This window comes from Octodon degus, unplaced genomic scaffold, assembly GCF_000260255.1.
Source record: "Octodon degus isolate 3935 unplaced genomic scaffold, OctDeg1.0 scaffold00011, whole genome shotgun sequence".
NCBI lineage: Eukaryota > Metazoa > Chordata > Mammalia > Rodentia > Octodontidae > Octodon > Octodon degus.
The window spans coordinates 14533874-14548937 of NW_004524587.1; the positions used below are offsets into that span (position 1 = coordinate 14533874).

Below are 15064 nucleotides of genomic sequence, written 5' to 3' on the forward strand. Positions count from 1 at the left end.
TCGAACTCTAGCAACCTGAGGCTGACAGCTTTGTGGGAGCAGCCACTTAAAGGCCTGAGCTACAGCCAGGCCCCCTGGCTTTATTTTTAATCTTTATTTATTTTACAATACTGGGAATTGAAATCAGAGAATGCTGAGCTAGATCTGTAGTTCTTTTTATTTTATTTTTTATTTTGAGACAGGGTCACCCAGGCTGTTCTTCAGGCTGTCCTCAAACTTATGATCCACCTGCCTCAACCTCCCAGGTGCTGGAATTACAGGTGTATGATACCACACTGTGCCACGTCTTTGACCTTTAGCAATCCAACTCTGGGGTTGGGGAGATAGCTTGGTGGTCTAAGTGCCTACCTAGCAAGTGCAAGGACCTGAGTTTGATCCCGACATGCCATGCCGGCCCAGAACCTTGGCAAGACGTGCCCTGTAATCCCAGCGCTGGGGAGGCTGAGACAGGAGGATCACTACTAATCTGAACTATGTAGGGAGACCCTGTATCAAATAAACAAACACTCCAACTCTGTCTTAACTGCTACTTAAAACAGAAGACAAGATTTCTTTGGATCACAAAGCTCCCTTTTTCAAGATCTGTTTTCCTTATTCCTTTATTCTTTCTTTTTAGTCCTATGAGCCAAGTTATCAGGGTCATGTATAGATCTCTTTTCCTCATTCATCCCCACCCAGCATTATGGGGATTGCTGGTTTCAAAAACAGATGAATGGGTCAAAGCCCTTCCCACCTTGCCTGGTCTTCTATTTGGTGGTAGAGGATGTTCTTTCAAAATCTAGTGGTACAGCTAAGGACTGGCAGAGGTGGGGGCAGTAGGCTTTGGGGAACCCTTAGAGTATTAGGTAATGGATACGTAGGTGCATTGAACCACCCAAGGGAGGAAGAAGTTGTCTAAGTTTTCTTTTGTGTGACCTTGCTGTGTAGTCCAGGCTGATTTTGAACTCAGTATTCCAGGTTAGCCTTGAATTTGTGACAATTCTCCTGCCTCAGTCTCCCAAGTTCTGGGATTATAGGCATGCACCACCATACCTGGCTCAATGGATACTTTTAAATTTTATAATAAAATATATAGAACATGAAATTTACTGTTTTAAACCTCTCCCTCAGTAGTGGAATTTGAACTCAGGGTGTGCTGAGCTGCATCTCTAGCCATTTTGTATTATTTTGTTTTGAGACAAGGTCTTGCCAGGTCGTCCAGGCCTGCCTTGATGTTGAGATCCTCCTGCATTAGCCTCTTGAATACTGGGATTACAAGCATGTATTCCTAGCTTCATATTAACCATTTATAAATGTACAGTTCAGTGACATTAAGTGCATTCACGTTGTTATATAACTAGAAAATTATACCTAGGCTTCCTTAGATGGCCTTTTTAATGTTTTGAGCATTCTAGACATCTCAGCTATGTAATGATGCTCATCTGTGGTTATAATCAAGCATGTTGTGTAGGCTTCTATTATTTTATTCTTAGAAGATAACAACTTGTTTCTCTTATTTTGAAGTTCTTGGAGATTTTTTTTTTTTTTTTTTTTTTTTTTTGGTATGCTATCGAAATTCAGAGAGCAAGCAAGGCCTGGTGGCACACACCTGTAATCCCAGCACTCAGGAAGCTGAGGCAGGGGGATCATTGCAAGTTTGACACCAGCCTGGGCTATAAAGTGAGCTCAAGGCCAGCCTGAACTGCACAAAGATACCCTGTCTCAAAAAGATTAAAAAAAAAAAAAAAATGTAGAGAGCTGAGTGCAGTGGTACAGGTGTATCCCAGCACCTGGAAGGTTGAAGCAGGAAGATTATGAGCTTAAGGCAAGTCAGGAATACATAGGGGGTTCAAGGCTCTAGATTATATAGTATGACCTTGTTTAAAAACAAAATTAGGCCAAAAATTAGGCCACTTATTTCTTTTTTTGGCCTGCTTCTCATAAATATCATTAAAACATCTTTGATGGTTCTCCACCTTAGGCTGCACCCTGCTGTGAGTGACTTAGTTGCTTAGGCATGTGGGGTGAGAGGAGTAGGGGACCTGGGGGGTTCACCTTTCACCACCCTCCAGCTTTGCATAGTTTGGGAAGCCAGATGGGAATGTATATGGTGGAGGATCATGAATTTTGAAACACCAGAAAAAAAGCTCTATGTTAGGAGTCTGGTACAGAGTGGCTTATCCTTATGGAGTACTTCTAGGAATAGATTCTGCTGGCTTAGCGGGGGCCACAAAGCCAAGGGACTGGTTGCCATTATTTCAGGGCATTTTACTATGAAGCCACAACCAATGGTACATGATTATGCACACTGCCTCCTTTTTCTCCAGCTGCAAAGCCTGAAGGTACTTTCCATTAGAAAGCCAATTGTAGAAGTTCTCTGAGGACCACTAGTAAAGGAGTCAACCTTCATTACTTTTCCCTTTTTTTTTTTTTTGTCCTTTACCAAGAACTATTTGAGATGAGATATACATAGTCATATTGATAACTGAATTTTTTTTTTAATTTTTATTTATTTATTTATTTTGTGTGTGTGGCCAGCTCAGCCCACCAGCAGGGCTGGCTGGCATGTGGCGCTGGGGGATTGAACCGCGGTCCCTGTGCTTTGCTTAGCTTAGCTTGATTCTAAGTAGGTGCTTTAGACCACTGAGCCATCTCACCAGCCCGATAACTGAAAATTTTATTTATGCTTTTTTGAAGGTACATGGGAATAGGACTCTCAGCCCAAGGTGTCAACATGAACAGACTTCCTGGTGAGTCACTGAGAACATTTGTTTTGCTCTCCTGCTCCATCCTGGTCTATTAGAGTCATTCTGGCAACTGACGCTGGGGATGACTTTGCTGTGCATCTGTGTCAAGAGACGCCACTGGGAGGAAGATTCTGAAAGGTAGTTGTTGGGCTACCTTGGCAAGAGATTGTCATTCATGGAATTTGAACTGTTTGCTGTCAAAACCCATTGACCTGAGCTTGCTCTCACTGGGGATACACCTCAATAGCTCTTGCTCCCATTGGCCTTTGCCCACCTGCCTGGGTCTGAGGTGTGTACTGTGATGCATGTACTACCAACCCTGCCTCCTCTGTTACTTCACCATGTTAGAGATCAAAGTCTTTAAGTGGCTTCTCATGTGGTACATGGTTGAGGTGATTTATGACAAATAAGAAATACATTAAGATGTCTGAGTTTATAGTCTTAGGTTGACAATAGCTTGGGTTAATGGGATGCTCTGGGCCCTGCTGATGGTCTTCCTCTACCAGCTTAGCCCTCTTCTAGCTATTTTCTGTCCAATGGCTCAGACTTAGTCCAGGGCTCAGCACAGTTGTTAAGCAGAAGGCTTTGTCATGGTGAGGCTCTGAGTTCAATCTGTAACACTACTTGAAAAGTTATAATTTTATATATATGCTTTATGGGTGTATATTGAAATAATTTACCATATCTGGTTTGGTGGAGAAGAGGTCATTGGGAGGGGTTCCTTCTTTTCAGGGATGTATATGTAGATTATTTTTTGTGAGTTTAAAAAAAATTATCAGTGAATCCTTCAGAGCCATCTGGTCTTTTAACAAAAACATTTTTTTGAATATTCATTAGTTTGTGGAAGTGACTTGTTTCTTGCAGCATTACTTTTACTATATTGTTTGATTATTTGGTTCTTTTAATTTGTTAGTAAAATCACTGATTTAATATTATTAAAGTTAAAAAGCTTCATGGTTGATACTTTTCTCTTTTTTTGGTACCAGGAATCGAACTTAGGACCTTGTGTTTGCCAGGCAGGCACCGTGCCACTGAACTATATCATACTTGGCTCCATGGTTGATACTTCGATTTTGTTAACAAAGACAAGAACAAAAAATATATAAAACAGGAACATGCCTGTAATCCCAGCACTCTTGGAATACTGAGACAGGAGGATTCCAAAATTCAAGCCTAGCCTAAGTAATTTAAGGTTTTAGTTTTTTAGAGAAAGAAAAAATGAAAAGAAAAAAGATTTTATTTTTTTATTATTTTTTAAAAAAAGATTTTAAAAATTAAAATAAATCATCTTAGGGATTTAGTGAGACCCAATCTCAAAATATAGGGAAAGCAGTGGGGTATGTAGCTCAGTTTGAAGACCTTGGGTTTAATCACCAGTACCATAAAAGTGGAATAAAACAGTTGCTATGATCAGTCTGTTTTTAAAATTTTTTTTAATGATCAGTAGTTTATATACAATAAAATGTTTCCTTTAAAGAATGTAATTCAGTGAGTTTGTTCTCAGAATTGTGCAACAAAGATCACTGTCTAACTCTGGCACATGTCATCATCCCTGAGAGAAACCTTGTCCCTGTGGCTGTCATGTTCAGCTCTTCCTTCCTCTGGCCTCTGGAAACCACTAATTTATTGTTTCCCTGGATTTGATTAGTCTGACAATTCATGTTGGTAGAATCATATACTGTGTGGCCCTTTATGTCTGGCTTCCGTCACTTAGCATGTTTTCATGGTTCATGCAAGTTGTAGAATGTATCAGAACTTTATTCCCTTATGGTATGGATATATCGTATTTTTCATCTACATGTCAGTTGATGATTATTTGGGTTGTTTGTTTGTTTTGTTTTGTTTGTGTTCCAGACTAGCCTTGAACTTGTCATGTGGCCTAAGCTAATTTGAATTTGTAGCAATCCTCTTACCTCAGCCTTTTGAGTTCCAGGATTATAGCCATGCACCGCCACACCTGGCTCTTCTAGCTATTTTAAATAATGCTGCCATAAACATCTGTGCACAAGTTTTTGCCTAAATATATTCTTTTTTTTGGTCTTGTTTTGAGACACGGTCTTACCATGCAGTTAAGGTTAGCCGTGAGCTCACTTTTAGCCCAGGCTGGTCTTCAACTCAAAATGATCCTTTTGCCTCAATCTCCCAAGGGCTGGATTACCGCATGTGCCCCCATGCCCAGCTCTCTAATCCTATTCTTTCTCTTTTTTTCTTTCTCTGTTCCTGTTAAGCCCATCACCTTCACACTAAGGTACACCCCAGTCCTTTTTTTTTATTACTTTGAGATTTGGTCTAGCTAAGTCACTAAGTTGCACAGGTAGGGCTGAAATTTGGAATCCTCCTGCCTCAGTCTCTCATACTGCTTGGGTTATAGGTGTGTGCCACCATGCTCAGCTTTGTTTTCCTTTTGCTTGAGTATGTATGTATATACCCTGGAAATTGCTGGATCATGTGGTAACTTTTTTTGTATAATTGTATAACTCTTTATGTATAATTCTTTTATTGTTGTTTTTTTTTAAATGTTTCCTTTATTTTTTTTTCTTTTTTTATGGTCAGCTCAGCCCACCCTGTGGGCGGGGCTGGCATGCATGGCATGTGGTGCTGGGGATCGAACCGAGGCCCCTGCATGCTTGCCTAAGCAGGCGCTTTAGACCACTGAGCTATCTCGCCAGCCCTGTTTTGTTTTTTGAGACAGGGTCTTGCTATGTAGTTTGGTCTGGTCTTGAACTCGTGACCATCCTCCTGCCTCAGCCTCCTGAGTGCTGGGATTACAGATGTGTACCATCATGCCTGGCATAAAAATTTTTGAGATAAGAGTTTCACTTAGTTGTCCAAATTGGCCTTGAACTTTCTTTCAAATAACTAGGATTATAGTGGTGTGTACTACTGTGCCTGGCTTAGACATTTCATCCAAGTTCTTCTTTATCATCTCATAGATTTTAATACAGTTTTAGTTTTTTATTTTAAGTTATTTATTACATGTTTACATTTTTTCTGGATTTTTTGCTCACCTAGGTTACATTGAAGACTAAACTGTTCTGTAATTTTCATGATTGGACATTATTAATTTAATTATTTATTTCAAAGGTGTAACTCAGTGACAAGAGTGCTTGTCTAGCATATGTCCAGTGTCTTGGGTTTGGTCCGCAGTATAGAAAAAGGAAAAAAAAAAGTGCATAGTTGGCTAAGTTTAACAGTGTTCCTTCTTTTTCAGGAGATACAATATACCCTGCCTTTTAAAAGTGTGTGTGTGGTGACTGGGCTACATACCTAGGCCCTCCCATTTTATTTTTATTTTTTTTCTATAAATTAAGTAAGAACTGTATTTTTCTTTTCTTTTTTTTCTGTATTTAGGACAGGGTCTACAGGGTCTACAGGGTCTCACTATGTAGATTGGACTCATAGTGATTCTCCTGTTTTCAGCCTCCCAAGTGCTGGGATTACAGGCTTGCACCACCACCACACCTAATCTCAATTGCTGTCTCAGCATGCCCCATGGGTGGGGCCAGCAGGGCAGGTGGGGAATCAAACCCTGGTTGCTGTGCTCTGCCTAAGAAGACACTTTAGTCAGCTGAGCTATCAGGCTGGCCCTTGTATTTCTCTCATTCATTCATTAATTTGGTACAGAGTCTCACTATGCAGCTCAGACTCATAGTGATCCTCCCGTCTCAGCCTCTCCAGCACTAGGATTACAGGCATGTGCCTCCATGCCTGGTTTCAGGGGCTGGCATGACATACAGTACTGGGGATCAAACCTGGGTCCTTGTGCTTGCCAAGCAGGCACTTAGACTGCCAAGCTATCTCCCTCACCTTTATTTTAATTTTTAAAATGTTGAGACAGGATCTCACTAGGTTGCTAAATTATTCAGGTAGGGCTTGAATTTGTACTTTTTCTGCCACAGCCTCCCAAAGTTCTGGGATTATAGGTAGGTGTGTACTACCATGCCTGACTACTTCTAGTCCCTCTTCCCTCCCTCCCTCCTTCCCTGTCCAGTCTGTCTGTCCTGTCCTGTCCTGTCCTGTACTGTCTTGTCCTGTCTGTCTGTCTGTCTGTCTGTCTGTCTGTCTGTCTGTCTGTCTATCTATCTATCTATCTATCTATCTATCTATCTATCTATCTATCTGTCTATCTATCTACTTGTCTACCTGTTTACCTGTCTACCTTGTGCTGAGCTAGAGGCTTTGAGTTGGAGGATTTGAGCAGTTGTGGGACTGATGGCTGGTGTTGGGTCGGGGAGATAGTGCGTACAGTGTTTAGTAAGAGTGATGGAGCAGTGAACACAGGACTCTGACTGAAGCCTAGTGAAGGTGGTGGTGTACAGTGTGGAGGCCTCAGGCTAAGAGAGGGTAGCTACTGTTTGTGAGTGAGCGTAGACATGGATTGCTGGCATTCCTGGCTTTCCACGGGAGCAGGGGCAGAGTCTGGTCGAGGAGCCGGGTGGCTGAAGGATTCACAGGATAGGGCAGTAGGAAGCCTTCTGAACTCCCTCCTTTACTGATGGTAACAGGGTGGCAGGAAGTGGGACCTTCTGGACCACTGCTGCGCTACCTTGGAAGGCCCACGGCCTGTGCACTCGACAGGGCTTCTTTGGGAGGACATGGGACCTTCCATGCCCGTGTTTATAATGTGGCACAGTCCTTTTGGCCTTGAGTAGGGATCTAACAGTCCAGACTGTGTTCAAGGACAAGGAATCAAAATCACGTGGTTTTGGGTTTTTTTGTGGAACCAGGGATTGAACTCAGGCCCTGCGCTTGCCAGGCAAGTGCTTGTTCCACTGAGTCATCTCCCCAGCCCCAGCCATCTCCCAGGCCATGTGTTTGTTAAAGAAAGTGTATTCCAGTGTTAATGTGTCCACAGGAACATTTGTGTATGTCTCTGGTTTCAGAGCTAGAGTTCACACTGATTTTTGTTATCATTTTCTTCACCTATCATATATATCTCATGATTTGTTGGCTTTGCTTTATAATGTTCAGCATGTTGGCAGTTGCCATCTTAGCACCCAAGAAGAAAATTCAGGCAGGAAGAATGAACACAGCCACTAATTTTTCATTTGCTTTTACTTTTTTTTTCTTTTGTACATTGAAGAAATGGTTGTAAAACGGATTTCTTTTTGCCTAAGTCATGATAGCCCTGTATCTTCATTTGAGTATCTGTATGCTTGAGTATCTCCCCTCCAGCATGCACGCTCTTCCCACATCTTTTGCTTGTAGTGTTGAGCATATCATTGGATGGCTACTCTTGCATGTTGTACTGTTGGAATCTGTAGATACACACTGTAACTTTTTCTGGGTTACATAGGAAGAAATAGGGATCAGAGGTCTGTGGGGCCCTGTCATTCCTAGCAGATAGCAAGGGCCTTTTCTGCCCTATCTTCAGGTCACCTGCAGCTGGGCTTATGGGTAATGCCCTGCATAGAGGAATGACCGGGGAAGCTGGTGGGTACCTAGGTATCAGTGAGGATCCACAGACAAGTACGGGTACCAGCAAGTGTGAGAACTGAGACTCGGATGTACCAAGCTGTCTGGATGATTGTGGGAGTGAGATGCCCTTGGAGGCATCCCTCCTTTCATGTCCTGGCAGCCAGCCTGGATTGCTGGGTGGGGACGAGTGTCAGGCTGCTGCTTCAGCATTCCTTCTAATTGATGGCAACACCCTTTCGTTCTTGAAGAAGCCACCAGAATATGAAGGATCATCCTTGATCCTCAGCCAAAGAGACTCTGAGGTGAACCCTGTTACTGGGACACTAGCTGGGGCAGGTCTTGTCTCTTTGGAGATGTCTACCCTGTATCACATCTTAGTTGGCAGAAGCAGCATTGGTAGCTCTGCTGTGGAGGTTCTAGGGAACTATTACTAGGCGGCTCTTTTCTCCATAGTAAGCTCAGAAGGTTGTTCTCTGGCCATCATGATAGCAGTAGGTTGACATAGTTGGTTTTTGGTTTTTTTTTTTTTTTGAGACAGGGTCTTGCTATATAGCTCAGGCTGGCCTCGAATTCACTATATAGTCCAGGCTGGCCTTGACCTCATGACAGTTCTCCTGCCTCAGCCTCTTGAGTGCTGGGATTACAGGCATGCACCTCCATGCCCAGCATAGAATGTCTCTTGCTACCAAGGCTCCTATTAGAACTGCTAGTGACTGAGTTCCCCTATGTTTCAGTCTGTGCTGGATGCTTTAACAAGACAGCGTATCATTTCATCATAATGATGATGCCCCTATTAGTTTATTATGCATCTATTATATGTCAACATAAGGTAAACAGACATAGTCCCTGACCCTGTGAACCTTGCCTGGTAGAAGAGAAACATACTTAACTGATAACCCCTGCTATATGTGGTCCTTTGTACTTTGACCAGTGTCTTGAAGGGACCACATAGGTGCCGTGACAGTGTGCTAAACTCAGGCTTTCCTAGGGAAGTGAGATTCAGGCTGGAATCTGAAAGATAAGGAGGAGTAAGGCCAGGAGTGGTGGGATGATAAGAGATGGGGGAGAGGGTTGGAGAGGAAGGGTTCCAGGCAGTGTGAGGAGCATATGTGAAGGAGATGGAAAGGAACCATTTGCTGAGGGGCTGAATACAAACCACTAAGACTGGTCTTGGTAGCCAGTGAGGCCTGGTGAGGAGTGTGGGTTGCCCCAGTTAGTCTGGAGACCTACTAGAGGGGATTGAGCAGGGTTTTGCTATAATGCAGGTCGAAAGGGCAGGAACAGGTGCAAGGAGGCCAGTTAGAACTTGTCTCAGGAGCCCAGAATAGTGTAAAGTAGCTTGGACTAGAAAAGTAAAGAGGAGTGGTCTGGGAATATAGCTTAGTGGTTTAAGTGCTTGCCTGGCAAACACACGGTCCTGAGTTCAAACCCTGGTACCACAAAAAAGAAAAAAAAAGAAAAGAGGTGACGGTGAAATCAACAAGCCATTTGGGAGGTAATTCAGCTGGACTTTGTGTTTTCAGAGTAGTGAATGATAGGATTACAGGTTGCTCTTGATGTGCCTTCAGAGTATTGCTGACCTTTTTTTTAAGGAAATTTCGTGTGTGTGTGTGTGTGTGTGTGTGTGTGTGTGTGTGTATGTGTAACCAGGGATTGAACTAGACCATTTGTTTTAAGAATGCTTTTATTAATAAAATGGTCCAGTGATGGTCATTTTGTGTGTGTGTGTGTGTGTATGTGTAACCAGGGATTGAACTAGACCATTTGTTTTAAGAATGCTTTTATTAATAAAATGGTCCAGTGATGGTCATTTTGATGTTGAGTATCATGATATTAGCAGTTGACAGAGCATAGTCAAGTAACCCTTGTCTGAGTAAGTTCAGAAAAAAAGAAACAGAAAAAGGTTAGTTTAGAAACCCTGCCCAGCTCTACTATCAAAAAGTAGTTAATCTTTAGAGTTGTTCTTTTTTTTGGGGGGATAGGGGAGAAACTACTATGGATTGAATCCAGGGCCTTTACACTGAGCTATATCCCCAGCCTTATTTATTTATTTTAATGTGTTTTAGTATAGTGTCTATAGGGTCTCACTACACAGATTAGACTCATAGTGATCCTCCTGTTTACAGCCTCCCAAGTGCTGGGATTACAGGCTTGTGCCACCACGCCCAGTCTCAATCACCATCTCAGCGTGCCCTGGCGGCGGGGCTGGCATAGCATGCCAGGGAATTGAACTCCCAGCGCCTGTGTCTGCTTAAACAGGCACTTGAATCTGCTGAACTATTTGGTGGGCTCTTAACATTGAGTGTTTAAATTCAAGCAGAAATGATTCCAGGCGGCCTGAGAGCTTCCACCCCTTTTTCTTGCTGTGCTTTTTTTTTTTTTTTTTGCTGTGCTTCTTAATTGTAGAGGATCACCCTCCCCTTTTGTCCTCTATCTACCCCAGCTACTTTCTCTGCTTCTTTTGGCTCTAGTTCTTGATTGAGTATACAGTAGCTGAGTGAAGTGTGTGGAGGTGGTGGTGGCAGTACTTGCCTTGAGGGACCCAGAGGCCTCTCATGTGGCCTGTGAGTGGTTGGTTAGACTTGGCTGGGCTCTAAAAGGGAGTAAAGGGCAGCCAGAGGGCTTCTCTGGCAGGAGAACCCGACTCCCCTGATTCCTCTCTACCTTTGAACAGATGATCTCGCCTAGAAACTTCAGTTCTTTGCTTAAGGTACAGCAGATACTGTTGTGAATCTGTGTACCCAAATCTGAGAGTATTTTCCCTCCAAAAAGCAGGTCCTCAAACATTCTTTATTTCTGTTGGCAGTCATTGTCCCCCTGGTCCCAAAGAGTGCTCCTGAGAGCAGTGTTCATGCTCTTTCTCCCTTATCCCATGATTCTGCTGCTTTCTTCAATCTGCCCCTTTCTCCATCCCTTCTGCCATCCTCTCTTCCTGGGCCTCCTGCTTGCTCAGGCCTCTCTTCACTAGCACTGTGGTTCCTGCCTGCTTTAGGCTTCTGACTCCTCTGCTCAGAGAACATGGTCTCCCACTTAGCTTCATGTCCAGCCATGCCTGCCCTCTGCATATATTATTGCACAGCAGCATGACTGTGTGGGCCCAAAACATGCTGCCAGCATTCTCCACTCCAGCGCTTAGTAGAAGTCATGCTTGCTGCGAGAGTTCCCTTCCTTCTGAACCCTCAGTGCAACCTTGCCTGACCCCTTTAGTCCTTTGTGATGACTCTTGCCACCCTGACTGTCCGACTCTTTTCCTGGGGTACTGAGGATTAAACAAAGTACCATACCTGCTATACAAGTGTTCTGCCATCAAGGCACACCCCTCAGCCCTTGTGTGACTCACTTTTACCCAGCTGTGCCCTCACTGCATTCAAGCTTCTTAGGACTCAGGCCATGTCTTTTTTTTTTTTTTTTTTTTTTTTGTCAGTTTCGCCAGAATGAGTATAGTGCCTGAACGATGCTCTTGGACTTTTGGCTTGATGGGCTTCAGTTAGCCAAGTGTGGTTCTGGAACCAGTCTTGAGTCAGTCCCATTGGCCTGCAGCCTGTCTTCAACTGGGGAAAGCCTTCATTTGGAGCTCTGCCTTGTTCCACTGCCCTTAATGCTCTGGCACTGATTGTGTGTGGCTCTGCCATCACCTTCTATCTAGGAGAAGTGTCCATTCCCTGTTCTGTATGTCAGGGTTTAGTGTTGTTGAATCAAAAGCTGACTCACTTTTGATCATGGGGAAACAGACCTCGGGCACTGTGGTTGGCTTCTGAGGCCATATGGCTTGGTGGTTAAGGGCATGGACTCTGGAGCCACATTGTCTACATTTGCATCTTGGCAGCAGTGTTACCTGGAATGGTTAATTACCCGGTGCCGCAGTTTCCCCATCTGTAAAGTGGAAGTAACTCATCTTCTAGGGTGAGTTATGAGAATTAAATGAGTTAATTGTTATAAAGTGCTTGAATAGTGCCATTCAGAAAAAGGAATGTATTAATATTAGCTATTGTTATGTATTATTGAGCAAGGTTATTTTTTCTGTCTGGAAAAGAAAGTGCCCCTACATGCAAAGTTTTTTTATGAATATTTGTACATTTGAGTGGTTAGCTGTCTTTGAAACCAATTTTGCATCAAGTATTTGTGTTTTCTTTGAGTAGGCATGTATAGTTAGTTGGTGCTGGCAGGAATGGAGTTACTGGAAGATTATGGAACAGGCAGGATGTTGGTATTTCTATTGCTTTCTTGTAGGTCGGACTGGCTCAGCAGGGACATTTTGCCTCTGGCACTCTCAGGGGCAGAGGCCAGGCACTCTGGGGTCTCATTGGGCACATGGTGACAGGATTGCCTCACTGATGTGGCTGTGCTACTAAGACTTTGTTGGGAGCTTATGGGCATGTCTTTGCTTGTACAGTCACAGGTTTCTGTTGCAAGTTTTGATATTTATCTTTCTTACGATGTTCTTTGGCCTCCTTAAGTCTGAAACTAAGGAACAGGTGTGGCCCCAAAATAAGAATGTCGGAATCCTTGGCTAATGACTTGGAAGCAGGACGGGATGATGAGTGTGCCCACAACCTCACCTTTGCCTTGCTGAGCTGTCAGGGAAGGGCAGGTACTGGGATCTTTGAATTGGGGAAGCCAGTAGAGAGAGGACTATGAGTAGAGAGTAGGATTTGGGTTTGTCCTAAGCTCAGGTGCTTTGAGGGATAGTGGCAAGATAAATCTTGCTTCTATGTCCTGTGCCTCAGACAGAGCCAGGGAGGTAGACTGTGTTGATAGGCCTGTCTATAGTAGAGCTAGATAGCTGAAATCATCCTCCTTGCTTTTTCTGTAGCAAGGCAGCTCTTCTTGTGATGTGGCATATGTTGCCTTGATTACTAAGCCCCTTAAAGAGGAATCCAGGCCCACTGAGGCATACTTTCCTTGATTGCAATTGCTGGAGAGGATGAAATGGAAGAAGCACATCTGAGAGTTGGCAGTGTGGGATATACCTCCTGAAACAGGTGGTCCCTGGCAGCCAGGCCTTAGCCTAGACAGACAGGGACATGGGAGCAGGACTGTCTACTTTTGTTCCACAGAATGCTTAAGATCAGATGAGCAGGGCTGGCCAAATAGCTCAGAGGACTAAAGCACCTGAAAGCAGGTGCAGGGGCCAGGGGTTCAAGGCCCCACCCTTGGAGTGCCCTGAGACAACAATTAAGACTGGGTGTGGTGGCGCACACCTGTAATCCCAGCTTTTAGGAGGCTGTAAACAGGCAGATCATTACGAGTCTTATCTAGTAGTGAGACCCTGAACACCCTGTATACTCTTCCCTAAATATATATATATATATATATTTATATATATGAAGAGTAGATGAGCATCTTTCTTTCCCCTAGAGCCTTCCTTACCAGGCCTGCTCTGTGTTGGTGTTAGTGGGACAGACCCAACAGGAAGCTGCTTCTATTATTTAGACCACATTCTGAAAACAGCTGATATTTTCACATCTGCATGTGTTGAGGAGAGGCACTGATAGCAGAGATTAAGACAAAGTATAGGCATTCATAAGACAGGCAGAGGCTAGCCCTTGCCAGCATGGCAAGTATTAACAGTAAGTAACAGGGTGTTCCTCCTCTTGCTCTCCTAAGGGTGCAGCACCTGCAGTGAAAGGTGTCTCCCTAGAGCAGGTGGCTTTGTGCCCCAGATATCTTGGAGATTATTGGCACATAAGTAGGTTTCTGGTAGTTTGGAAAATGCTCTTTTGTCTATACTTCCCAAACAGGGACTGCTGAGTTCCACTTCATGTAGGCTGGGACCCATGTAGGTAGACTCATTGGTGATGGTCCCCACAGTGTCCATGATTAATCACCACTTCCCTCCGGAGATCTTTCACCATAGGCTCTGTGGTGCTTCAGAAAGGTCTGTCATGGGACTGCTAAGGCCCTTGTGAAGAAATCCATCCTTCTACCCAATTGAATGAGTTTGAACCATCAGGCCCTCACCAGGCTTTTGTGTGTTCTTCCTCTTGACCCTATGAGAGCAGCTGGGAACAGGCCTTGGTATAATTGTAGGTTTATGTAAGTCCTCCCAAGCTAGTGCCTCATAGAGACTGGTAGCGTCAAGGAGACAAATATTGCCCAGTGGTTAAGGCCTGAAGGGTTCCTGTAGGCAGCCCTGCCTAGAAAAGGGATCAGCCAGCCTCTGAAGCTGCTGAGCAGCTAGCTATCCAGGGCAAGGCTGTGGGGAGAGGTTGAGGTTGTGTGCCTGGAACTACCCAACCTCTCATTTTCTTTCCATTCTGTCCCTTTTCTGACTGGGATATCCTTGGAAGATACTTAAGTGGGAGGGATGAGTAGATGCTCAGAGGCCTTGGAGCTCTGACTACAGGTTCTACAGGGCAGTCCAGAACACAGGGTGGCAGTTGGGCCTAAGGCAGAGAGCTGGTCAGAAATCTTAGGTGGCTGCCTGGCAAACTCAAGAGTCCTGAGTTCTATTCAGAGAGAGGGAGAGGGAGAGGGGGAGGAGGAACGGGAGGGGGAGGGGGAGGGGAGAGGGAGGGGGATTAATTTAAAAAACCCTCCCATTTGTTCCTGTGATGGCTGAGTGTGTCAGTGTGCGACATGCATTGTGGTCTGTACGGAGAAGCTATTCTAGTTCTTTGCTGCTCTACCCTGGCATAGCAAGATGCTTGGCCCTGTGGCTAGCCAAGCCCATGTTTCTTTTCCAAGGGCCTCTTCCCTCACCTGCAAGAAGCCTATGTTACTACAGAGTACTGAGGGTGCCTTTTGAATTGAGGCTATTCAGACCCTGAAATTATTCCTGAGCATGGAGATTACTTATCTATATCTTCTTCCAAATGCCACCTCCAAACACAGGAAAAAATGCTAGATTTTAAAAAAAAAATTTATTTATTTATTTATTTATTTGTGTGTGTGTGTGTGTGTGTGTGTGTGTGTGGCCA

At 44.0% G+C, this 15064-nt stretch overlaps 1 protein-coding gene across 1 annotated transcript in view; it reads left to right on the plus strand.

The window, feature by feature from the left end:
* Positions 1–15064, plus strand: part of Ranbp10 (RAN binding protein 10) — a 75710-nt gene that overhangs the window by 27031 nt on the left and 33615 nt on the right. The window contains exon 3 of the mRNA XM_004625855.3: positions 2677–2729. Within this exon, the coding sequence (XP_004625912.1) occupies positions 2677–2729 (53 nt within the window). The remainder of the gene's footprint in view (positions 1–2676; positions 2730–15064) is intronic.